At 46.6% G+C, this 24880-nt stretch overlaps 1 protein-coding gene across 1 annotated transcript; it reads left to right on the top strand.

Moving 5' to 3' along the window:
* Positions 1-3962: 3962 nt before the first annotated feature.
* Positions 3963-23310, top strand: RIPK4 (receptor interacting serine/threonine kinase 4). The gene is made up of 8 exons (XM_068684584.1): positions 3963-4302; positions 8650-8941; positions 16059-16207; positions 17019-17068; positions 18168-18326; positions 19333-19439; positions 19965-20217; positions 21013-23310. Exons 1-8 carry the CDS (start codon positions 4127-4129, stop codon positions 22188-22190), a joined length of 2364 nt encoding a protein of 787 aa, XP_068540685.1. The 5' UTR covers positions 3963-4126; the 3' UTR covers positions 22191-23310.
* The last annotated feature ends 1570 nt before the right edge of the window (positions 23311-24880 follow it).

Here is a 24880-nt window from a genome sequence, read left to right as displayed (position 1 = left end):
TGAGTCATGAGGGACTTGTTCTCCTGGAGCCAGATCATCAGATAAAGACAGCTGGCGAAGGTCCGACGGAGTCTGTGGAACAAGCGTAGTGCATAACTGCGGGTCTGGCACGGGACCGCTGTGGATTTCAGTGGGACCGGGCCGGCCCTCGCCTCTGTGGAGGGAGAAGGAGACAGCTTGCCAGACTGGCAAAGAAACCCTTTGATGATGACCTAGGAGATGGTGCCCTGCAGCGCAGCTAACAGCAGGAAAAAATGTACCTAAAAATGATGGTGTCTGCCAAGAAGCAGAGCAAGACCGAGCTTGAGGAAATCATGCAGAACGCCTTTTTTGTTCTCAGAGGTCTGAGAACGAAAATTTAAAACTAGGCATTCTTCTCCCTAATACCACAGAAACAGCTCTATTATTCATTGCTTACGCTAATGTGATTAATCTGATTAAACTTTTTTTTTTTTAATTGTATTTTTTTTCACTTTGTACAAGCTCTCTACCATCACAAACAGACTTGATAATGAGATATATTTGCAACTGAGGTTGCTTAATCCTTCTCACTTAAATTCCTGAACGCAGGGCTTTTTCTTATCCTTGCAAATGAAAAATGTTAGCAAAAATAGTTCAATAGTTTCTAAGGAAGCAGTTATGAAAAAATACAGTATTTTTCCTTGAAAAAAAAAATAATCTCCAAGCTGGATCATTAAGTAGTTCTATTATTTTGCACATGCTTTAAAGTGTAGCATTTGGAAGAGGAGTATTTGCTCTAATCTGGTTTTTGGCATGGAATTCCACAAAGCAAGACATGTTAAAAGCACTTTGCAAAGCCTACCTAAAGCCCTGAAACGGTAATTTTATTAAATCACATCAAATACAGAGCATATTCTGTTACTGCCTCCACAGTGAGGAGCTTATGTGATCTTAAGCAAATTATGATCTCCCTCAGTTTTTTGCACATGAAGAAGTGTCCTCAGGTTTACCAGGAAGCCACACAATTATCAACCTGTGCTCCTGTTGGCTCACATATTGCCAGCATGAGCACTAAGAACTCACTGGTGAAGGTCCAAGGATGGTCCCCAGCATGCCTTTTAATTCGTGGCTGGCTTGTGTATGCTCAAGGTGTAAAGGATCTGATTCTTGGGGTGCTGAGGAGGCAGCGTCCATTCATTTAAGCTCTGAACTAGGAAATATTCATACATGTGCCTGTCTCTGGGCACTGAGAACCACAGTGTGCATTTGACTTCAGTATGATTACCTATATTGTAGGTGATTTTTTATTTTTTTTTCCCAGTGGATATTTTAGTGTAAGAATCCCCACCCTCTTCCTTCTGCTCTTTCCACCTCCACACCACAACCCTCATTTTTTTTGTGAGGGTGCACTTTGCATGAGATCAGCAAGGAATTCCTTAAACTGAGTTTGCCGCTGCATCTGCTACCGCGTGCAGTTGTGCCCCTTTCATCACCTTCTTTGGAGGCAGTTCCCTTCCAGCCTGCTTGCCTCCCTCTCTGTTGACATTAGGGAGCCTGTGGTAAGTCAGGCCAGCTTTCTCGCCTGTCTGAAAACTAAGCAAGGGAGTGGTGTGGTTTGATTTATTTACCTTTTTTTTCTTCCCCTCGTGTGAGATCACTGAGCTGATTCAGTTACAGTTCAACCATCGAATGCTAGTACAACTGTGTGAGCACTAGTGCCAAGACAAAAGAGGGGACGGCAAACCTCCTTCAGCGATAATGTCGTTTTAGATCAGCTTAAGCCAACTGCAGTATTGCAGCGTTTGTGCATAAAAACCTAAGCCACAGCTTAAGTGTTTGAGGAGTGGATGAATAGATGGATTTATATTTCATCTTTTGGAAAGCTGCAGATCAGTGCTGGTCTGTATCAGCTCTAAAGCTGCTGTTACATAGTTGAAATCTGCTGCCCCTTCACAGAATGTCTTAGCTGTAACAAGAGCCAAGGTGCCCACCAACCTTTTGAAGCTTTGGGCTGGTTTATCTCACACGCATCAAGCAAACCTTTAGAAGGATATCCTTTTAAAAAAGAAAAAGCCAAAGCACTGTATGAAATCCTGTCCTCTGGACCAAAAAATACTGCAAGCAGAGAAACTAGAGTAAGAAGGGGAGTTTTCTCTGTGATGCCTGTACATGCACATGAGAGGAGAAGTTAGACAAGACTGGTTACCTTGCCACAGAAAGATACATTAGGCTGGTTTCACATGATTTGTTTTCAATAAATCTAGTATTGTCTGCTCTTTGCCATCCTGGCTATCTGCTAGCATGTTTTATTTATTTATTTTAACTGGGGAGCTGACTGCTGTGGGATTCCTTTGCCACCATCTTTCTCTGCTTCTTAAAGAGATCTAAGAGATGCTTTCTCTGCTCTTCTGGTGCCCTTTTCCAGTCTTCCTACACTTCCCCAACTAAAACCTCTGAGGCTGAGTAGCTGTTCTCTAGGCACCTTAAGTGTGATTTTTATTTAGGCTTAGCTTTTCTGAAAGCACTTGAGTAATCTAAATTCTCTCAGACCAGCTCTTTTGATGTTCTGTCATGAGCTCTCCGTTGCTGCTGGTGTGTGCTGAATTAGCTCTCCAGTCACAGTGCAGGTAAAAGGTACACAATCCATTTCTTGCTTAAACTCAACTGCAACCTGAGTTTTGCATAGTTCATTTTGTTTTACAGTTTTTGCCATCTGTCTAATGAAAGAGGCGCTTGAATGGTAATGTATCATTAGTGGAATAAAACACTTGGTGTGCTATTGGCAAGTCAGTCATGGACACCTCCAGAAAGGCACAGTGTCCAAGGCCCTGCTTCAGCAAATTTCTTCAATTTAAGCAGAGCTCCTTGAGAGCACAGAAGTCCCTCCACATGGATCCTGCTGAACCCAAATCAAAACAAGGAACAAGTCAGGATAGCCAGGAGGAGGAGGTCAGACAGAGGTGTACTGTTGGGTCACGCAGGTGGCCTAAGGGTTTGTCTCTGCTCACAGTTATTTCTTGTTCCTAATGTATTTATGTATATACGGTCTCATTCAGAGTAAGCAATTGTTTCGTTTAATCCAGAGTAAATTAAGCAGGAAGGAGTCCATGTGGAATAAAGCCCTGAGAACAGACTTGATGTCCCATGTCTTGGGAGTAATTAAACGTTTCTGTAGATTCTTTTAAAATGGAGCTTTGCAAAGACAACAAAGTGACTTACTTATATTACCCCAGCTTTAAAACACATTGTCCTCTGTCTGTTGCCTAACCCGCCAGAGTAAATTGTACACTAACTGCCTAGAACAACAAACCCAGGTCTGATATTCGTTACAACAAACAAACAGGAGCTTTATTAACCTTTAGCCATGTGATAGGCGTGAAGGTCACGATGCAGATAGGAGAAGCCTCCCTAGGATTACGGGATGTACCAAAGGTTGCAGGTCCCTTTTCAGCTGCAGTGTCTCAGCAACTGATTTCACCTCATCCATCGGTCCTGCAATTAGACCCCAAAAAACACTTCAGGGATTGAAGTCTGCAGCTGGGCTAATCAAAATCCCTCGTGCCAAGGCAACTATAAAGCACAGACACACGAGTGTGCCAGGGGAGGTTTAGGTTGGATGTTCGGAAGAACTTCTTTAGTGAGAGGGTTGTGAGGCATTGGAACGGGCTGCCCAGGGAAGTGGTGGAGTCACCATCCCTGGAGGTCTTACAAGACGTTTAGATGTAGAGCTTAGGGATATGGTTTAGTGGGGACTGTTAGTGTTAGGTCAGAGGCTGGACTGGGTGATCTTGGAGGTCTCTCCCAACCTAGACAATCCTGTGACACTGTGAGTGCAGTCAGCACAATTCCCAGAGCCTAAGAGGCGCCGAGGACGCCCTCCGGGGCTCCCCTCACGGCAGAGCCCCGACCCCGGGGTGCAGGAGCCGGGGAGGCAGCAGGGGGCGGCCACCCCCCGGGGCCCGAGCTTCTCCTCCCCGTCTCCCAGGGAGGAGGAGGAGGCGGCGGGGCCAGCGCCATGGCCGGGCCCGGCCCAGGAAATGACGGCGCCGCCTCCCCCATGCTCGGCCGCACCTGACTCACCTGGGCCGGCGCTGGGAGGGCGGCGGAGCCGAGCCGAGCCGAGCCGTGCTGAGCCGGGCAGGGCAGGGCAGGGTCGGTCTCAGCCATGGAGAGCGGCTCCCCCTGGGCCGTGGGGCTGCTGAGAGCCTTCGAGGAGAGCGAGTTCGGCAGCTGGGAGAAGATCGGCTCGGGGGGCTTCGGGCAGGTGTACAAGGTGCGCCACCTGCACTGGAAGACATGGCTCGCCATCAAGTGCTCGCCCAGCCTCCATGTGGACGAGAAGTAAGGACCGGGACCGGGACCGGGACCGGGACCGGGGCGGGGAGGGGTGGAAGGGCTCGGCTGTGCCCGCTTTGGGAGGAGACCCCCAAAACCTCGGGGATTTTGCTTTCTTATTTTTTTTGGTTCACCTACGCAGCGAATGCGTAACAGCAGTTCAGACGCTTCCGAGGCCAAACTGGGTTGTCATGCTGTCTGCCCTGCTGGCGTACCCTTATTTTTGGGGTGGCGAAGCAGGCGGCGTAGCCCAGAGCCTTGGGAGCGAGTAAATGGAGCAAGCCTGGCCCCACGCACGCAGCCCATGGCAGCCACGCGTGTGGCCAGACACGGCAAAGGCAGCCTGGAAATTCGTCATTCCCCAAGCAAACGTGGCATTTATCGCACTCAGGCGAAGCCCAGGCCACCACGAGATGTGGTGGGGCTGGGAATAGCGACGCTTGGCCGCTCGAAGCAGCTCGGCTTGGCGAGAGCTGCAGCGTGCGCCCGCCTGTTCGCTTGGGGCTGCTCGCAAGGCGTTTTGCCCTGCCCTGGTCCGGTGCTTCGGTCCTTGTGAAAGGAGTGGAAACACAGAATGGGGTCTGGAGGCTCCTTGCCCCTTGCCAGGGCAAGGCACCGTGTGGTGGGAACATGCTGCAGCTCGGCCGCCCCCGATGGAGGGCACGGCACGATCCCAAATGAAGGGGGCCGGAGGGTTTTGGGATGCACTTTGGAAGCGTCCCGCTGGTCTGAGGGACAGCGGCGACTTCCCGGCAGGTCAGCATCTGTGCAGGAGGTGGGGAGCGTGGCCAAGTCTTGCCGATGGAGCTTTTCCAGCTCCACCTCGATCGCCGGGATCTCCGCCAGCCCACGAGCTGATTCTGCAGCTCGCTCCGTGGGGTGTGAGGTGGTTGAGTCGCAGAAGGTTTCCCGTGCTGCAGTATTATTTGTGGAATATGTTTAGAAACGTATTCAAAAGTTAATTTTTAGAGTGTAGCAGAAAGGATGTCGCCGCCTATTGTAACGTGAAGGATTAATTTTGAGAGATGCTACCAAATCTCTGTACCGGTATTCGGTGTGCAATAGAGATCCACCAGTCTGTCAGTGGTTGTGAGGTTTGCAGATGTGAGAGAGATTGTATGGACGTGATGTATGGTGAACAAAAATTCTGTGGGAATCTGGGACCTTTGAGGGCAGGGGACTCCTGCAGCACGCAGCTCATCTTGGCAATCCAGTTACCGAAAGATGGGTTCATTTGTTTTACTACAGGATATATTTCATGCACTTAAGGGGAGTGTTAATTAGAAGTTGGAGGGGTCCCTGGCCTTTGAAAAAGCTGTTTCTGCAGAATAAAACTGAGTTGAGATTGTGAATTTGTGGAAGGGGGGGGGTGGGGGGGCAGGCACAGACAAAATAAAACACCGCCCCTGTAGTTCACAGGCTGTTCGAGCTGGTTGAAACAAGCCTGTATAATTAAACTGTTAATCCAGGAGGTTCACTTGACAAGCCGTTTCTTGGAACTGTCTGGATACAGAGTTAAAATTACAAGTGATATCAGAAACATTAACTGCATAGCACAGAAGCTTTCTTTCTTTCTTTCTTTATTTGGTACCACATTAATACCCTGTTTGTAATGATTTGGTGGTGGTAGTGCTCTGTAGTCTCTCCTACTGTTTCTGCAGTAGATTTGGAGTAATTCCCTTGGCAATTATCTCACTGGAGAGTGAAGTGGCCTCAAGCAGAAGAAGAATTTATTCTTCAGAGATATTTTTCCCTTTAAACCCAAGCCCTCTCAGGCTGTCTAGCCAAATTCCATTTCTAAACCCTTATTCGTTGCCACTTTCTGTCCCCTGACATTGTGTAGCTCCAGATGCCCTCACTGTAAACCTGAAGAAAAGAGTGTGTGGTCCAGAAAGGTGGAGGAGGGTACACCCAGGACCTGCAGTGGAGAAAGCAAAGTCTTTTTTTTCCTTACCTCCGTTGGCCAGAGCAGAAGTCTAGCTGGAGAAAAAGGGGGCAAGCTGTGCAAGAACAACCCGGAGGTGAATTTCTTGTAGCTGAACCTAATCACGCAGGCCCTAACGAGCCCGAACAACGTAGCGGTTCCCAGAGAGGGCTCTTGGCTAGGTGTGCAGGGTGGTGAGGGTGGCTACCAGGTGTGGAGGTGGCAAGGTACGCCTCCTTGGCTGGGACAAAATGAGCAAAGCCCTCTGCAGGACCTGGATTTAGAAGTGGAGTGGGACTTAGAAACTGAGCTGGTTTTAGGGATTTCTTGCTGTTAGCAGATGCTGCGTTTATTCAGGTGGGTGACGAAGGAGCCTGGCGAGGGCTGCCCGCTGAGCTTAAAGTTGTATTTTTGTGCACAGAACACTATCTGTAGGGCACAAAGACTGGGTGCATGCAAATGTGAGTACAGCTGTAATTCTCGCAGGTCTTGCAGCAGCAGGGTTTGTGCTACGAGCGTCGGGCCCCGCTGCATCTTCGGGAGAACCCACACAGCGTGGCAGCAGCTCGGCCTGACCCTCAGCAGGAGCAGGGGCTGCCTCGGGGGTGCCCGAGGTCCCACGTGCTGATTTAGCTGATATTTCTAATTGCTTGGAAAATGGTTGATCTGTCAGCATCTTCTCTGGAAGATGGTATCTGCCCCTGAACCCAGGGCTAGATCTCTTCCAGTGCGTGCCCCTGTCCCCTAATGCTTTGAAAGCGTATGTACCCTTAGATTTAGGGGAGCTGAGCAGTCCTGGATGCAAACTTTTTTAAGAAATCACTGTAATTTTAGAATATGTGGAGGGGGGAAGGGAGACGAAGTGTTTAGAGAAGATAATTCTGACTCTTTAACCACATAGGTGCCAAATAAGAAGCTGTAACAGAGGCTAGGCCCATGCCTCTTGACTTAGAAACCTCGCAAGCATCTTTTTTCCTTTGGAGGGAGTTTTCTTGGTGATTATTGGAATAATTTCTAAGCACTATGAGTAACTGAGCAGCGTAAAAAAAAAACAGACTTTGATCTGCTCAAACTGGACTTCAGCGATACCACAGCGTCCTTTGCTGTAGCATTAGGGCTTGGATGTTGAGGCGATGGGCACAGTGACAGCGCCAGCAGCGCCCTGCGCGGGGCGGAGAGGGGAGGTAGGGACCTTTCATCTCAGCCTGGTCTGATTTCCACTTTGCTGGAAGTGGAAATCCTCTCTTTGCTGGGGAAAATAGGCAATTTCGAGCAGCTGTTCTCTCTCTCTCTGACCTTGGTGACTCTTTCTGAGCCTGTCCTTAGCCAGGGAACCCCTGGTCCCCGTGAGCCCTGCGGCTCCTGTTAGGTTTGAGCTGTTGCTGGGCTCCTGCTCTGCCTTGGAGGGCTCAGACGGGTGTTTTACATCGTGACTCCAGCACTCAGCTCGCTGAAGCCTGGTGAATTATGCTGGCTATGCATGTGGCTTGGGGGCAAGGAGTTGGTTGTGTTATTCACAGGCGCTCCCTTCCAGCATGCCAGAGAGCAAACTGGGTACTTGTCTACAAAGGCAATTATTTCACAAGCAAGTTGCTGTAGGGAGCAGCAGGAGCCAACATGGTTAATGGAGAGAAACGATTTCACTTTTTTTTTTTTTTCTTCCCAATATCTTGTCCTTACCTCTTAAGTTGTTTCTTAGCCTGATCTTACCTCGGAAAAAGGTCTGCTGCTTCTTGCTAGGTCAGACCCACCGCTAAGGAGGAGAAAAGTTGGGCATGTCAGATCTGTGCAGCCCATGGGTGCTCGGTACCTCCTGAATAACGAGGATCAGCCTCGGACAGGTAGTGCTACAGTGCCACGGCTGGATTTGGGTGGAAGGGAGGCTTGTGCCTCATCCCCCTGGTCGCAGCAGGGAGCTTCCCCTCCTAAAGGATGAGTCTGAGGGGCTCTGGCTGCCAGCCCTGGCTCCGTGTGCTGTCAGCCTGTGTCAGCAGGGCAGCTGAAGCAGTGCTGGCTGTGTTCACTCCTGGTGGAGGCAGCCTCCTGACTCACAGAAAGCTGCTGCCTTGAGCCCGGGGAGGTATGGCAGTGGCGAACCTGGGCATTACACGGCTGGGGCTTCTTCCTAGCCACGGACACATCAAAGCGGAGAGGCAGGCCGTGCGCTAGGGGGATTTGTGCTGCTGAAGTCTGCAGCTTGCCTGCGGTTCGGCAGCTCTGAGCTGTCATCGGCAGCACAAAGCCAAGCCAGTAAATGTGACAACGTGCCTGGGGCAGAGGCTGGAGAGATGCAGCCTGGTCCAGCCAGGCAACGATCACGAAATGTGTTTTTCAGTTTCATAATTCCTTAGGAAATTAAACGTGGTGTGCGCTTTTTTTCGGGAGCAAGCAGCCACTCCATCCTTTACCATATATCCTCTTCCACGCAGGGAGCGCATGGAGTTACTGGAAGAAGCCAGGAAGATGGAAATGGCAAAGTTTCGCTACATCCTCCCTGTTTATGGCATCTGCAAAGAGCCGGTTGGCTTGGTCATGGAGTACATGGAAACAGGGTCCCTGGAAAAGCTCCTGGCTTCCGAGCCTCTGCCCTGGGAGCTGCGCTTCCGAATCATCCACGAGACGGCCGTGGGCATGAACTTCCTGCACTGCATGTCCCCTCCGCTGCTCCACCTGGACCTCAAGCCTGCCAACATCCTGCTTGATGCCCACTACCATGTCAAGGTATGCCTTGGGCACTCTGAGCCCAAACCCCGCTTTGGGATATTCCTGCTGTGCTGAGCTCAGAGGCCAGAGAGAGGCCCAGAAGCATTCCTTTTGAATTAGGAAAATGCCCGCCAAAATCCCGCCAAAAGTCCGATCCTCAAACTTGTCTACCTGATTTACGCACCATTTTGGTACATAAACAGAGGTGGAGTTGCAGGGCCTGTGAGAAGGTGGGTGCTAGCACAGCAGACTCTGGGTTTGTGAGCCCAGCGCCTTCTGCTACAAACTTCCTCACAGACAGGCCATAAAGCAGGTGAGAACATAGAGACTCACGCTGCTTTTTTCTCCAAGTCATCTCTGCCAGTTCTGCAGCTCCCAGTGGCAACCTTGTTCTGTCTGAGTCCTTCTGGCTTTGTACGTTGCACTAAATACCCAAATCTCATGTACAGTGGGAGTCTGGAGAAGCAGAGCCTTCCTGGAGGCAGCTCACTGTCTTCTTTCCTTTGCCCAGAGCACATACAGTGAAAAAGTATCCCTGTCATGACTGCTTATGAATACCAGAGGTCACTTAGGGAAATGTTTCTGGCTCTATCAGTATGGAATTATTTTTATCATCCTCTTCCAGAGTAAGCTAGCATGTTTGCTGGCCTTCTTTGTTGGAGGTTCTGTTTTGACAGCTGGTCTAGGGAGATTGTTTGCTTTCTAATTCTTCCTTTTGGAGAGGAAAGAGACTGAAGTGTACCTTTTCCCTGATTTTTATTTTTATTTTTCCAAATCAGTAGCCAAATTATTGAGCCTAAAAGTGCAGGATTAACCATACCTGGCTGATATAATTCAGCACAAGTAGTCACAGATCTTTCAGCACCATCATCCATCTTCTCCCTGTCTTCCTGTCCTCCTCAATCTGGCCAAATGGCCGTGGATTTGTTGCACTATTCTAAAATTGAAGTTTTCAGGAAATGGAAATACCTTCCCTGATGTCTTGAGAGGGTTGGAGCCATAGGAAGCATGTGCCTAATGGAATCAGTCTGGACACAGTCACCTTTTTTTCTAGGGCACTTTATGGTTTACTTGTTAGGAGGATTTTCTTCTTGAGGTACAAGACAACTACAGACAGTCCTGGTATGATGGCCAGAACATCAAGATCTGAACTGTACGAAGTATATTCCCACACGCTGGTGCTCAAAGGCCTTTGTTAAGGATTTATTTACCTAAACTTTATGCACGCTTGCATAACTTCTTAAATTCCTAATTCTTGACTCATCTGTGAGCCAAGATGTGAAGGCTGTATTTTTCTCACCATTTCAGGAGGTTGAAATCTTGCCTGATATCTGCCTCCTGCATAGCCTATATCTGCACAGTGATGTAATACAAGGGGGCAAAGTACAAAATGCACACACATTTTTTTCAGGTGAGGTCATTGTCAACATCCCTAAAGTGTTGCTGCTTTGTGTTCTGTATGTAGAGCATGTTCTTCAGACCCTTTCCATTAAGCTCAGAAAAGAATGGTCTGATCCCAACCTTTTTTTCCAGCCAGAGCTCTTTCAGATCTGCAAGCATCGTGGAAACCCCTCCATGCAGCAAAGCAGACATAGGAACCCACATGCAAAATAGGCGATGTGCATATTCTGTGAGGAGTCTTCACTTTAAAAATGTGGCCCCAAACCTCCTTTTTGTGTGATGTGAAACTTGTAATTAAATTTCAGACCCTGCAGCTTGATTTAATGCGCATTTTCTTGCTGGAAGGCTAATGAAGCTAATGATTGAAGTGTTTTTACTTTTTAAACGTTAGTGTTAATTTAGTAGGTGACCTGTCCCTAATAGGATCCTAAAGTGTGTGAAGAGATGTTGCAGACTGCAAAAGAAGAGTTTGGAGGTAGGGAGGATTTTTATAAGCTGTTTGCCCTTGAGCCAGGAAACAGACAGACTTACAGTGGAGTACATTAGGAATGCTTCTGTGCCATGTTGCTAGTTAAATGGAAACACGCCCTTCTTCTTTTACGAGCACAACACTTACTGTAAAAACCCGAAGTGAGGATGATGACTAACGCAGTGGTGTTGCACACAACTTATCATCAAGTGGGTGCCTCCGTATCATAAAGCCGTCTCCTGCGTGTTACATAAGTGTGTGTACTGAATTTTGTTATTGGCGGGGTAATTAAGAGGGTGAGATTAGCCTGAGCTGGGATGCAGATAGCTGTGTATTTGTTAATTTTCTCAAAGGCACGCTGGGGGATTCTCTGGTGATTTTAAGTGTATGTATGTAACGTGCAACTTAGGATAAGGCTTTGCTGTCCTCTGTAGGATGCCTCCTGTCCCGAAACGAGTCTTAGGTGGGAGCTCCCTTCCTCTCCATATCTCGGTTGCCTTAAGCAACGTGGTTTTGGGAGGATTATTGCATACCCAGGCAAGCTTTGCTAGCAACAAACAGCCTGCATTTTTTTCCTTAATTTCAGCTTGTTGCTTCTCTCTATCAACAAGATCCACCCTGCCCCTTTCTCTGGTGTTTCACACATGCTGCCTTCAAATACTTACAAGCTGCTTAACACCTCGCTTTCGCTCACCTCTACCACATCTAACGAGCTTGTTCTTCAGCCTGCTGTCCCCTGTACAAAATCAGGATCCCTCCTCCAGCTCCCTGGGATGTGGCAATTGTCGGCGGGGAAGCAGTGCCGCATTCCTGCGCTGCCCTCGCAGGCGGTAGCACACTCAGTGCTCGGAGATCCCATGGGATCTCTCTCCAGAGCCCTCCGCAGGTGAATACAGCCCCTGTGCAAAACCTCTCCGCCTGACTTGTTGGCAGCTGCCGTGCCCACATGCTCAGTTACTGCTGCTCAGGTTTATCTTCTTAAAAGAGTTACTTTTCATTCAGGTTTTTAAAATGAAGCTTGCCTGCAGCTTAATACCTTTGGGGAAAAACATTACTGTCCTTGTTTCTCTTATACAGCTTACACGTTATAGGTACATACACTGGCAAATCCCACCAATTGTTTTTCATCTCCAGATTTTCTTTCAAAGAACTTGAATCAAGATGAGCTCGCAGTTCCTTAAAAAAAAGCTTCTCCATGTACTGTAGGTCAAGGTAATAGCTGGAGGCCAGGCTGGTGACAAGAGGTTCTCTTTCATTAGACTAGCTGATGGAGTTAACACAGCCACTTTTTTTTTTTTTTTTTATCAGCTGCAAGTGCTTTCCTGTTATTAGAAAGGAGAAGAGGCTTTGTTTTCTGAGTCCCTTCTCCATTTCCCACCCCTCCTGATCAAGGTGTCTGTCTGGGGCTGTTGTTACCTGGCTCTTTGATGCCAGCCAGCCAAGCTGATTCTCACCTCGATCAATTCTCTCTAGTAGTCGCAGAGGAGAGCAAGCAAAACCATCCCTGCTGTGGCAATGCATGTTTGTGATGGATTAAAGTGGATGTTTGACCGTGGTTTCTGCTCTTCTGAAGAATCACAGAATATCCCAAGTTGGAAGGGACCCATTGAGGATCATTGAGTCCAACTCCTGGCACCACACAGGGCTGCCCAAAATTTTAGTCCATGCAAACATCTCAGCTAAAACAGATTTTAGAGTTAAAGCTTCAGGACACGTTAGAAAAGGGTAGGAACACAATCTGTTTTAAAAGGACTTTGTTTTGTAGCTAGCTGAAGTCTTCATACCAGTGTTTCTGAACATACATGATTGAAGTTGAGGTGCTGTGTGTCTACATGTGGAATCAAGAGAATTATTTTTTTTATTCCTAATGTTTCGTATTCCAAATCTATAATCCATGTAAGTCTTTTAAAACTTTCTTGCATTTTTTGAAAAACAAAACCAAACAATGTTTCCACCTTGCCCTCAGAAAAATAAAGAAGAAAAAAAAACAAAAACAAAAGCCCGTCATCAAAACCCTGTGGACAAATGTGGTGGCATCCTCAGTCACCAAGTGCACAGACAGTTGGGCCAGAAACAAATACCAGGAATGCCAGCAGAGATTAAAAATTAATCTGACTGCTTTATGTTACCTATTTGTTGAAGGAAACCTTTGGGTGAACTCTGTCCCCGAGTCCATTGTGGTGGATTCCTGAGCCTGATTTGCAGAAAAATGACAATCAGGAACTGCGCGCGTGCATTAGGGTGGGCTATTGGGAGCCATCAGTTTCCAGGCATTGTTTTTGTTCCTAGGAGCTAGATCCCTGCACTGCTTGGGTTACATATTTTTAAAAATAAAAAAAAGGAGAAGAAAAAGAGGGGAAGAGAGAGATTTTGGTCTCTACAGAAGCTGTAAAAAATAACTCAGCCAACGCAAGCATCTAAAACCTTGCAAGTGAGTGGATTTTAGCAAACTGCAATGGAAATGTTTGCCATTGACAGAAGCAGCTAGGCTGCGTGCACAGAACACTTGATTTAAACCAAACCAGTAAGAAGGTTTATGGAAAATGCCCTTCAGATCTGCAGCCTGGCAGTCATGTTGCTGGGCTGCGGGCCGGGGAGCACGTGCAGCTCCCCTCCCCAGTGGCTGCTCACGTGTTTCTTTTCATGCAGCCCTTTAAAAGGCCGAGAGCACCTGAGCTGTCTGAACATGTACAATCCCACTGCCTGTGTGGGGTTTGGCCCGTGTTTCTCCTCTTCTTCCTACCCCTTCACCACATGTTTTGCATGCAGCAGTCTGTCGCCTCCGTGTCTCCCCTTAGCTCCGCGGATATTAGGTATGCTTCTGAAGCGTGGTGGGATCCATCCAAAATGAGTAAGGCGAGGAGCAAGGCAACATGCAGAGCGTGACACACAGGCACAGGGCTGGTGCTGGGGTGGGCTTGGGGCCGGTGGGGATGTGAGGAAGGAGCAGGGACGCCTGGTGCGGCAGAACCAGCAATTTCAAGGCAGGAGAGATAAGGCAAATGGCTGCCTTCCACCCACTGCGCAGTTCCCACTGACGTTAAAAGAAGCTGCATGACTAACTAACTACCCCATGCAGCGTGGAAAATTTACCCTAAAGGGACTCGGGAAAGCCACAAGGGCTGTCTGCGGCATCCTGCTCCTTTGTGTCAGCCTGGCAGGTGACAATTCTCCGAGCGCCGGCGCTCTCTGCTGTGTTTGGTGCGACTGGGGCTCTGCTCTGCGGATAAATCGCCTTTTATTTTGTGTAAAACCTGGCCCTTCACAGCCAGGTTTGCAAGGGGAAGCTGTGCAGGCCTGGAGGGCTGTGTGTGGGGTACACCATGTGCTGTAGCAGTTTTTTGGTGTGTAGGCTCGGCGTGAGGCCTGCTGCGTGCCCTGTGGCACAGCTGGTGGCCCACCATAACACAGCAGGGTCACCGCGCTGCCTGCAACTCATCTTCTCTCTTCACCTACACAGCAGGAAACCTGGTATTGTTCGGGCAGGGAGGAAGGTGCCTTTCTGTGAAATTACCCCTGCGTGCCATGTGGGTTTCTTGAGGTGTGTGTGCAAGCCCTCTGCTTGGCGTTAATCAAAGCAGAGCAGCGCTCCGCCAGGCTGGATCTGTTCGGGCTTGCAGGACTCGCAGCGTTTGCTAACCCGACACCGAGGGCTTGCACGATGCTGGCGCTGTGCTTTGGTGCTCCCGTCGAGCACCAGCTGCCCCCAAATCCTGTGGCTTCCTGGGACCACCAGGAAGAGCAGTTGGCTTGTTGATCTTGCCTGCTTGCTGCTTTTCGGGCCTCCAGCAGGTCCCCTCTGAGAGCACAGCCCCGCGGGCACGGGAAACTGCTCCTCCAGATGACTTCAGGTTTTTGTCTTCTTCCAAAGTCATTCCCGCGTTGCCCTACAGATTTAAGATCCAGGCAGGCAGCAGGTGGGAAATACCTGCGTGCTAGGGTACAGGCCCCCTCCTGAACGTCTCTCCCGAGCTGTTTGTTCCTGGGAGAAGTTCGTGCCGAAGCTGCGTGGGCTGGTTTGTTTGTTTTATGACAAGGGGAGATTCCTGGCATCTGCAGAGTGATGGCTCTGCAGCCTGCCTCCTCTCCAGCAGCGTGGGGCTGGCTGCAGTTTTACCCCTTTCCAATAACGGGGACGTGTTACAGCTAGCCTTGCGGTTATCTTTAGAGAGAAGCTTCTGAAAGGGTAGAGCCGGAGCCTCTTTCAGAAAATAAAATGAAGGTTTTTTTTTAATTATGCCTCTTGTTTTGAGGGAAAACTTTCTCAAAGGAGAAGCTGTGAAGATCAAAAAGGTGCTAGGGGAATGAGTCATTGAAAAACCTGAGCATTTATTAGATAAAAAGAAGATACATGTCTTTTTTTTTTCTTTTTTTTTTTTGTGGTGGTGGTGCTGGGGGGATGTTGCTTGAAGGAGAAACCTTATCTAACGTGTAGACCAAAATCAGTGGGCAGAGTGGTCAAAAAAAAAGGCTTGGCTCTTCTTGAAATTTCCACTTAACATAATAGACATTTTTGACCAGTGGGAAATAAGTAAGACAAAGGAAAATTCCTTGCCTATCTGTTTGCTTGATGATTGGTATGCCTTTGAGAGCAAATGAATGCATATTTGTTTGACACTTCAAATTAAAGTGGAGGTGTGTTTTCCTTTTTCTAAACTTGCTGTCACTTGTTTAGTTCACTTCAGCTGTGTTCACTGCGTCACTGCACCGACTTGCTATATCTGCTAGTTGCCAAAAAGAATTCCCCGTGTGGGTTCAGTGTGTGTGTCTGTGTGTTTTAAACACTTTGTGCCTCTGGTGCTGGGCTTGGTCCTTGCTGGTATGGTCAGTGGAACAGTGATATCTGAAAGAGCAATTCTCTTGCACTCATTTTCAGACCACGAGCTCGAAAATAGGTGCTGAGAACAGTTCAACGTAGCATACACCATGATGTTACATAGGGAAAGGGGGTAGCGAGACCAGGAATTGCATTAACCTGTAGTTTGCACTAGCTGAATTTTGACTGGTTTTAAATTGCAATAAATTGGCTGACTGTTTGTTGTGTTTGCTGTGTAATGGGCTGACGTGCCGCTGCTTGCAAAAAGCTGCTTAATTTTTTTTAGCTTAACCATAAGAAGAAAAGCCTACCACAGCGTAATGCTTCCAGAGTGTGCTCACTGTTTTTTTGGGGTCATCCGTCATTCTCTACAGAAAAGTTTTCAGCTCCTCTGAAGTCTAATGGTAGCACGCACTTAATTCTCTCCCCTCCTCCTCTGTCTTTTGCAGATTTCTGACTTTGGACTCGCAAAGTGCAATGGCTTGTCCCATTCCCATGACCTCAGCATGGACGGCTTGTGTGGCACAATTGCATACCTTCCTCCCGAACGCATCAAAGAAAAAAACAGGTGTTTTGACACCAAGCATGATGTGTACAGGTCAGTTAACTGAGAAAACACCTAAAAAAAGGGCTTTAAATTAATGAGTCCTCTTTTTTTCTGTTTATAACACTTAATTGACCGTGAAGCTCCTAACTCTTGTTTGAGCCTCGTTTTGCAAAGGCTCGTGTTTAGTTCTCTTTATGCAAATCTTTACAATGTAGAAGACTTTTAACAAACTGCAGCTGATCCTGGTCTTCAGCATTATGGAAATCATTCTAAGAAACATTTATTTATTAGCAACTGGCATGGGAGGCAGTCAGGCCACCTTAAATTTCCCCGTCAAAAGGTACATTCTGACCTACTTTTCTAGTCTGTGACAAAATTCTTAGCTATCTTTAGTGGATTTCATCACTATCTCTTTGGTTTTTCTTTCATGGTAAGGTTATTAGGAAAAGGAAGTCATAGATGTAGATTAAAAGAATGTCATGTTGGAAGAGGAATGTTTATATATTTTTTTATAGTTGTCTTGCAGGGTAGAAGTATTAAATAACATCCCCAGTAATTCTTTGCTGCTCTCTGATCTTGTTAGTGTCTTTGTGGAGTAATTGGTAGATGTTAACAAGAAATCAGCAGTCTCTGGCAGCTCTGTGTTCACTGCCTCAGGTCCCTCCCTGCACAAAGTAGACTTTCAGATCATGGTTCTTGGCTGCATCTTGCTGTGTGTGTTTCTCAGCTGAAATGCATGCAGAAGTGAAGGCCAAGAAAAGTGAATTTACCAAAACATGTTACACTCTGTATAGTGGTATTTTTTTGTTTGTTTCTGTTTTTTAAAGCTTTTCTAAAAGTATTTGTTTGTATTTGTTTGTAGCTTTTCCATTGTGATTTGGGGAGTTCTTACACAGAAAAAGCCTTTTGCAGGTAAGTCTGATGTGTTGTGGGTTGTGTTGGACTTCTTTTTCCCTTTCTTCCATTGATAAACACGCTTCCCTCCCCACCAGCCCCAGTTTACAAGTATGATGCATGTCCTCCAAATTCCTACACTCTTATGCCATCAGCATATGTAAGATCTCAAATGCCAAGCGTAATTTTAGGTTCTCCTTTGACCTACATCCTAAAAGCAGAACCTATGGTGCCACAGGGTGCCCTGATGTGCACCCTTTTTTTTGCAGTTTGCTGTATTTTTTGTTGGAGTTTGCTGTACTGATCCATGTCAGTGTGTGGCCTGCTCAGACTTCTGTCAGATGTTGGTGGCCAGCAAGGAACAGCGCAGGCCAAAGCCAACTGGCAGGCAGCCATCCTGTTTTCAGAAACAGCTTCTCTGTAGAGAGGCTCTGGAGTTTATTTGTAGATTGTGGGTGCAGATTTAAAAGAAAAAAAAAAAAAAAAACCTCTGCCTGTGAGAGTAAGCTTTGTTCCGCCCCACAGTAAATGTACCAATCTACAGGCAGTTATTTATTCTTTATGACTATTTTCCTTTGTATGCAACTAGCCTATGTATAGCAAACGTGTTTGAGCAGGTTCCAGTCTACTATTCATTTTTCTTCTAGTGAGAGATCCCGTTTAGCCCAGTGGTTGGCTTAAGAATCAAGAGCCACATTGCTTCACTGCTTGACCTGTGGTCTTCCTTTACCTTTATGAAAAGTTTGGGTACCTGGTCTTTGTAAAAACTGTTCTTCAGTTTTCTTATAGCAGATACGGAAATCCAAAGAGACGTAGCAAAGGACTGTTTTGGTGTTGTTTTTTCTTTGGTTCTGCACCTTTTATGGGCAGAAAAAGCACACAGTCGCTTACTGCCGATTGATTTTTAACTGATAACTGGAAGTAGATGTTACTGTGTTGCTGAATATGGTGTGGGAGGATAGGTCCAATTTTTCCTTTTTCCCTGTTGGTAAAGAAATCTAGCAAAAATATTGCATGAAAAACAAGTTTTTGCCTAATACACTGTTAATGCTGTTAGACAAAAGAGAAATCCTTCCTTTTGCTGCGAGAGCTTCATTTGTGTGCTTTTGCTTTACAGAGGAAAACAACATTTTACATATTATGGTAAAAGTAGTTAAAGGCCACCGCCCAGAGCTACCTGCTGTTTCCAAATCCAGACCTCATTCATGTAATAACTTGATCAAACTGATGCAAAAATGTTGGCAAGATGATCCTGGTGAACGGCCAACATTTCAAGGTAAGATTTCCTCGTAACTTGGCCGCCTATTTCTTCTTCTATGAGTCATGTTATTGCTCAGGACTCTGCTAATCCTTGGGGTAAATGCTGTGAACCTTTGTGACAGAATAAACAGAGCACATTGTATGGGAGAGACAATGATACAGGCCACTTATTCATTCATGGAGGAAGAGATTATCTGGGGACAAGTCTGACCATGACAGCGTTATGTAAACACGTCAGGAATAAGATCTGTACTGAGCCAGTTGATCCATTTAGCCAGTACCTTGAGGGGAGGTGGTTTATGTTCAGTTCTGATCGTTTGTATCAGGGTATATGCCTGCCAAGCTGGACTTGGTGTGCTTTTTTTTTTTTTTTTTTTTACCATACCAAAGTGTTGAACACCCTGGCTCTTGAAATACACCATTGTGTGCTAAGAAACAGAATTGCCTTTTTTTTTTTTTTCTACAAAACAATTTGTGCGTTTGTCTTTCTGCCCATAACAAAGGCAGCTCTGCTCAAAGGTTTGAACTCACCCAAAAGCACCTGTTACAAACTGAGATGTGCAAAGGAGTGTAGCAAGTACTATCTCTAAGTAGCTTTATTTCACATTAATGACAGAGATTTGCCTCTTCCCCCCACCCACTTCCCTGTTCCTGCCCAAACAAAGTATGGGAACTAATGGGAAGAGGTTTTGCATCTTTTTGGAACATATTTTTAAGTCTGCTAGCAGTAGACTAGTTCACAGTCCTGCGGTGTGGCCACCACGTACCGTAAGTCTGGTCTGAATGTGAAAATGAACTGTTCAGTCAGTCGTTTGCACTCTTTGCTCAGCTGCAATTCTGTACCTACTGATGAGGTGCTGTGTGGAATAGCCAAAACAGGAGTCCTCCTCCTAGAACATCAAATAGCCGTTAAGCTCTAGTGATAAGAAAGGCAGCAGGGCATCTCAGGAGAAGACTCCTGTTTAATAGCAAACAAACAAGACAAAACAAACAAACAAAACCCTGTCTTTCTTTCTTCAAAGAAATCACTTCAGAAACAGAGGCCCTCTGTGAGAAACCAGAAGATGAAACAAAAGAAATGATAGCTGAGGACCTGGACACCAAGAGCTCCCCGAAGCAACGGTCTGAGGTATTTTCTCCTTCTATCTAGTGTTTAAGTGCACTATTTTTTTATTTTTTAATTTTTTTCTGAGAAGCAGATTCTTCTGTGGCCTGTACCTTCCAAACAACCTTTTCTTTGTTGCTTTTTAACACCTTCTTGCCTGGTAGGAGTGGGTCTTGTTGAAAGCCTGGAATGCAGAAGTGGCAGCAGATGTACAGATCAGCTGCACAAAACTGAGTGCCAGTGAACCCTTGGGCTGCTGAGGGACAACAGGACAGTTAGGAAGTAAAGGCTGGAACTGTGTGGGTGTGTCTGAGCTTAAAAAACGCTGTAGATAAAAGAGCCATGTGGCTTTAGTGGCTGTGAGAGTACTGATGAAAGCTTCTCTCCCGCATCTAAAAGTTTTCCGTGGCCTTATTTGTAGGATTCATTTAGCAAGAATGGTGCTTCAAGGGTACCTGCAAGCTAACAAAGTGAGGTTTCCTCTCGCAGAAGCTCAGGCTCAGCTTTCCTTGCTGACCTTTCTAAAATGCTTGTGTGCTTCTCTTGAAGGGGATGTCTGCGTTATCGCAGCCGAAACAGGAGCCTGTTCTAGCATCGGTTAAGGATTACAGTCTCTCAGAGTTGTTGTCCCAGCTGGATTCAGGGATTTCACAGACTATGGAAGGCCCTGAGGATCTCAGCCGCAGCTCTTCTGAATCCAAACTTGCTGCCAGCGACAAGAGGCTTTCAGGAGTTTCATCCGTAGATTCCGCTTTTTCATCCAGAGGCTCCCTTTCCCTTTCCTTTGAAAGAGAGAGTTCAGGTAATGGTCGGGTTTTTTGTTTGTTTGTTTTTGTAATTGTTTGGACTAGGGCATGGGAGTTGGTGGGTCAGAGAGTGGTCATATGGAGAATAACATTCTGGAAATCACTGTTAGCCTTGCTTTCTCCTGCTGTCAGCACTACAAATTTGTTTACAGGAGGTAGTTATTTAAATAAAATGAGTGAGGAGGCTCCTAAACACGGGCTAATGAGAAACAATAAATCTCATTTACTTTTGAAAACAAGTGACCTGAATCCCCATCAAAGCAATTACAGAATCAGTCATGGAAAGGCTGGTTGGAAGGGAGGTCACCTAGTCTAGCATCCCGCTCAGAGTAGGACTAAAGCCAATGCCACGTGCCAGAAGAGCTTGTGGCTTCCTCAGTTATACAGAGCCCAAGTCTGAGCGCCTGTCTTTGGGGAAGGCTCAAGCAAGTTTCTCAGCAGCTCCCATGAACATTGTAGTAAAGACCACCCTGTTGTGCACGCGCCCCTCCATTTTCAGTCTGCACTGCAAAAAGCAGGCGTCTATTTTCCACTTTGGCAAACTATGATTAGTGCAGGGAGACCAACCACAGCATCCTTTGTTCTTAGTTTCATTGGAAACAGGATAAGGACAAGTGTGGGCTCCAAATCTGCCCTGTGAAACGGTTCTGAAACCTCTGCAGGTATGGCAGTGGGAGGGGGAGGCAATTTTTGCAGTCTGTAGTCATTGCTCGAAGCCACCAGCTGTTCTAGCCAGGGACACGCAAGGATTGGCAGGTATCAGCATTGTGATGTTGTCTTTTTCCATCTAGATATTGGTACTACAGACATACAGAAAAGGAAGCTAACGGAGGCCATTTTAGCTGGAGACACCAGCAAGCTGATGAAGATCCTCCAGCCTCAAGACGTTGATATTGTTTTAGATGGGAACTACAGTCTTTTGCACTTAGCTGTTGAAGCTGGTCAAGAAGAATGTGTCAAGTGGCTCCTCCTCTACAATGCTAACCCTAACCTCACCAACAAGAAAGGATCCACCCCTCTTCACATAGCCATTGAGAAGAAAGTTAAAAGCATCGTGGAGCTGATTATGGCAAGGAAAATCAATGTTAATGCCAAAGATGAGGATCAGTGGACTGCTCTTCACTTTGCTGCCCAAAACGGGGATGATTTCAGCACCAAAATGCTGCTTGATAAGAATGCATCCCTGAATGAGGTAGATTTTGAAGGCAGAGCCCCCATCCACATAGCCTGTCAGTATGGCCAAGAGAATATTGTGCGGATCCTGCTGAGGAGAGGCGTTAGTGTGAACATCAGAGGCAAGGATGACTGGGTGCCCCTGCACTATGCTGCCTGGCAGGGCCATCTCCCCATCGTAAAGCTCCTGGCCAAGCAGCCAGGTGCAAACGTAAATGTGCAGACCGTGGATGGGAGGACCTCGCTTCACTTGGCTGCTCAGCGAGGACACTACCGCGTCGCTCGCCTGCTCATAGACCTGGAGTCAGATGTCAACATACCGAACGCGCTCTCGCAGACTGCTCTCCACATAGCTGCCGAAACGGGCCACACGAGCACGTCGAGGCTGCTCCTTAAACATGGTGCAGACATCGAGGCGGCAACAGCGGAAGGATGTACAGCTCTGCACCTGGCCTCTCGCAGTGGGCATTTAGCAACGACGAAGTTGCTGATAGATGAAGGGGCCAGTGTCCTGGCCAGAGGCCCTTTAAACAGGACAGCGTTACATCTTGCTGCGGAAAATGGGCACTCTGAAGTAGTAGAAGAACTCGCCAGTTCGGGAAATATCAACGTTTCTGATGATGAGGGGTTGACAGCTCTTCATCTGGCTGCACGAGGAGGGCACACAAAAACGGTTGAGGTTCTTCTGAAGCACGGGGCCTTCACTGACATGCAAAAACCCACATTTCAGACCCTGCTGCGGCTTGCTCAGCAGAGCAGTAATAGCTCAGTTACTGTCTTGTTAAGTGAGACTTAATTGAAAGGTCTGGGACTTGCTACCTTTCTACCTGGTGTGAGAAGGTTGCTGGAGCTTGACCCGTGAGGGCCTTCTCCAGCTGTGCAGTGACCTGCTGCTCATCAGCAGTGTCAGCAGATGGACTGAGGGGCAACCAGCAAGAAGCTACTCACGTTTGAGTGTGTGGGTGAGGGCGCACATGGACTAAGGCCAAATATACGTTTAAGAGCTGGAGTGCATCACACTGTGGTCTGGATCATCCATTGCGAGTGTGCCTGCCCCACCTGTATAGTAATATTCCCCTCCCAAGGATGTTGTGAGGGTCAGATGCAACTTGTGGGTTCCCCCCTGCTTTTTTTTGTTTTGCTTTTTTTTTTTGTTTTGTTTTGTTTTTGACATGCTGAACTAATTTAAGAACTAACATTCTACTTTCTGATTTTCCTCAGAAAAAGGATGGGGTAGATTTCTGGCTTATTGCAGTGATCTATATTTTGGGCTTAAAGCCTTTTATGATAAAATAAACCCAACACAGATCTGCTTGAAATGAATGCAAGAGAAAAGGAAAAGTCTGTTTAAAGTATAGTTAATCATGAACCCTGGCTGAGCTTCATTGTCAGAAGGTACTCTGTTTAATTGGAGACACATTGTTTACAGATTTCCATGTAATCAAAACAGTTGAGGCAGACTGTCATTAACAAGGAAGGATCCCAACGACACATAAGCAGAAGGAAAAGCTTAACACAAGTATCTTCATATACAGCACCACCTTGTATGTGTTCTGAGATCGCTAAGCTGAACTAGGTGCTTGGAGGTTTGTCTCAAAAATTCAAAAGTTAAAGATTTCACACGGGACTGCAACGGGATGGTACATTTTAACATCGTTATATCTGTTTGCAGAACAATGTTTGGAGGAATATGCTAGAGAACTATAGCAGCCATGCCACAGTACATGTCCTAGGAGAATGAACTGTGTGTTGACTACACTGATATACTGTGTATATAGTATTTCTACCTGTTGTATGCTTTTTTTCTACTGAAGAAAATAGATTGCTTAGAGTGGGTATGTTTTAATACGCCTTTTAATTTCACTCTTTTCAAAGTTCAAATGTGATACATTATTAATAAAAGATTGTGTTCCATATCTGCTTGTATTTTGTAGTTTTTTTAAGCAACTGGAAACCCAGCAGCCAGCAGCAGCACGCAACTGTAATGTGTTTAATGATGCTGAAGGCAAAATAGTTGAGTTGTAAGGCACTCCTCTTTCTACATTCCCCTTAGGTTTTGCACAGTAGGTTAGGAACTTGAAAGAATGGGAGGTGTTACAGACATTTATAGAATAAAGACTCGCATAACCTAGCCTGTATGTGCCAAACACTTTGATATACAACTGGGATGCTTTCCTCTAATGCTGTAACTGTTGAGGGAGTTTGGTTTTCTTCCCCATTTTGAAGCAAATCAAAGGCATCTGCATCTTCCCTTTGTCACTAAGTGCTGTGACTCTGGGCTGCTCCTCAGCAGGGCATTCCCACCATGCAAGCCACAGGGCAGGCACGTGTGTTGTGCTTTGCTCCTACCTCCTGGGGAGCCATGCTGCTCCTGCTTTCAGGACCTTTGTTGCAAGTACCTGGCATGTGAATGCCAGTGCCACCTCAGTATCTGATTTTAGGAGTCCACATGATCTTGTGGGAATCTAGCCTGAAAGTCAATACTTTTTATTTCTTTTTTTGTTTTGTTTTGTTTTAAAGAAAAAACAAAAAACAACTCATTGGTAGCAGTAGTAGCTGAGGGCAATAAAAAAGGAGGGCAGGTGCCTGCAGAGGGTGTTTGCTGCTGCTTGGGATCATTCATGGCTGTAAGTAGGGTGCCTCCCTGTACCTGCCTGCAACTCCCCTAGCTAAATTTCCTGTAGCATAGGGCTTCTCACTTTATATAGGTGTATAGATGTGAACTGCTCCCTATTCAAGACATTTCATTGCCTGCCTACTGAAACCATGTTAAGAAGCAGGTAGTGAGGCTGAGCTCATGCCAACATATGGAGGTTACAAAGCAATATACCTCTTACCGGAGCATAGCAGTCACAGCCAGCTTACTAAACATGAAGGCAGTGAAACTTCTCTTAAAAAAAAAAAAAAAAAAAGCCATTGTAATTTTCTTACTGCTTCTTTCAACCTCTTCTGAGACCAATGCAGTCGTCATGTTTCATTAAGCTGTACTTCATCACTATCTCTGCATAGAAAAGTTAGCCACAGACCTCGTACTCTCCCAAGTCTCTGTGCCACTATGATTAAACATTTGGCTTGGCCTGGGACGCACCATACACTTCTGTTTCAAAGTCCTCCAAACAAACAGATTTGAGATACTTTAATTCCAGTGGTATTTGCCTGAACTTCAAACGAAGAGCTGTAGGACTGGGTAACAGCAGTCTTGTGCCTCCTAATAACGCCAGTGCATGCCAGCTAGACAAAGGGAAAGTACACTTATGCTTTTAAAACAACTCGAGCACTGCTTCGCCAGTACATTCCTTCAGTGCCTAATAATAATAGCGCATTAGCTTCTAATTAAACATGAAGCCACACTTATGAGTCTTTATTTTCCATGCAGTCTTTCACAATAACAGGCAACAGCTATGTATTACATAGAAGGCAACAGAGCCGTCACTGGGAAAAAAACAACGAAGGGATTGCCCGACGTGCTGCCAGTATTGTAGGGGG

Source organism: Anas acuta, chromosome 1 (assembly GCF_963932015.1).
Source record: "Anas acuta chromosome 1, bAnaAcu1.1, whole genome shotgun sequence".
In the NCBI taxonomy this organism is placed as follows: Eukaryota; Metazoa; Chordata; class Aves; order Anseriformes; family Anatidae; genus Anas; species Anas acuta.
This window is presented reverse-complemented; position numbering and strand designations above follow the sequence as displayed.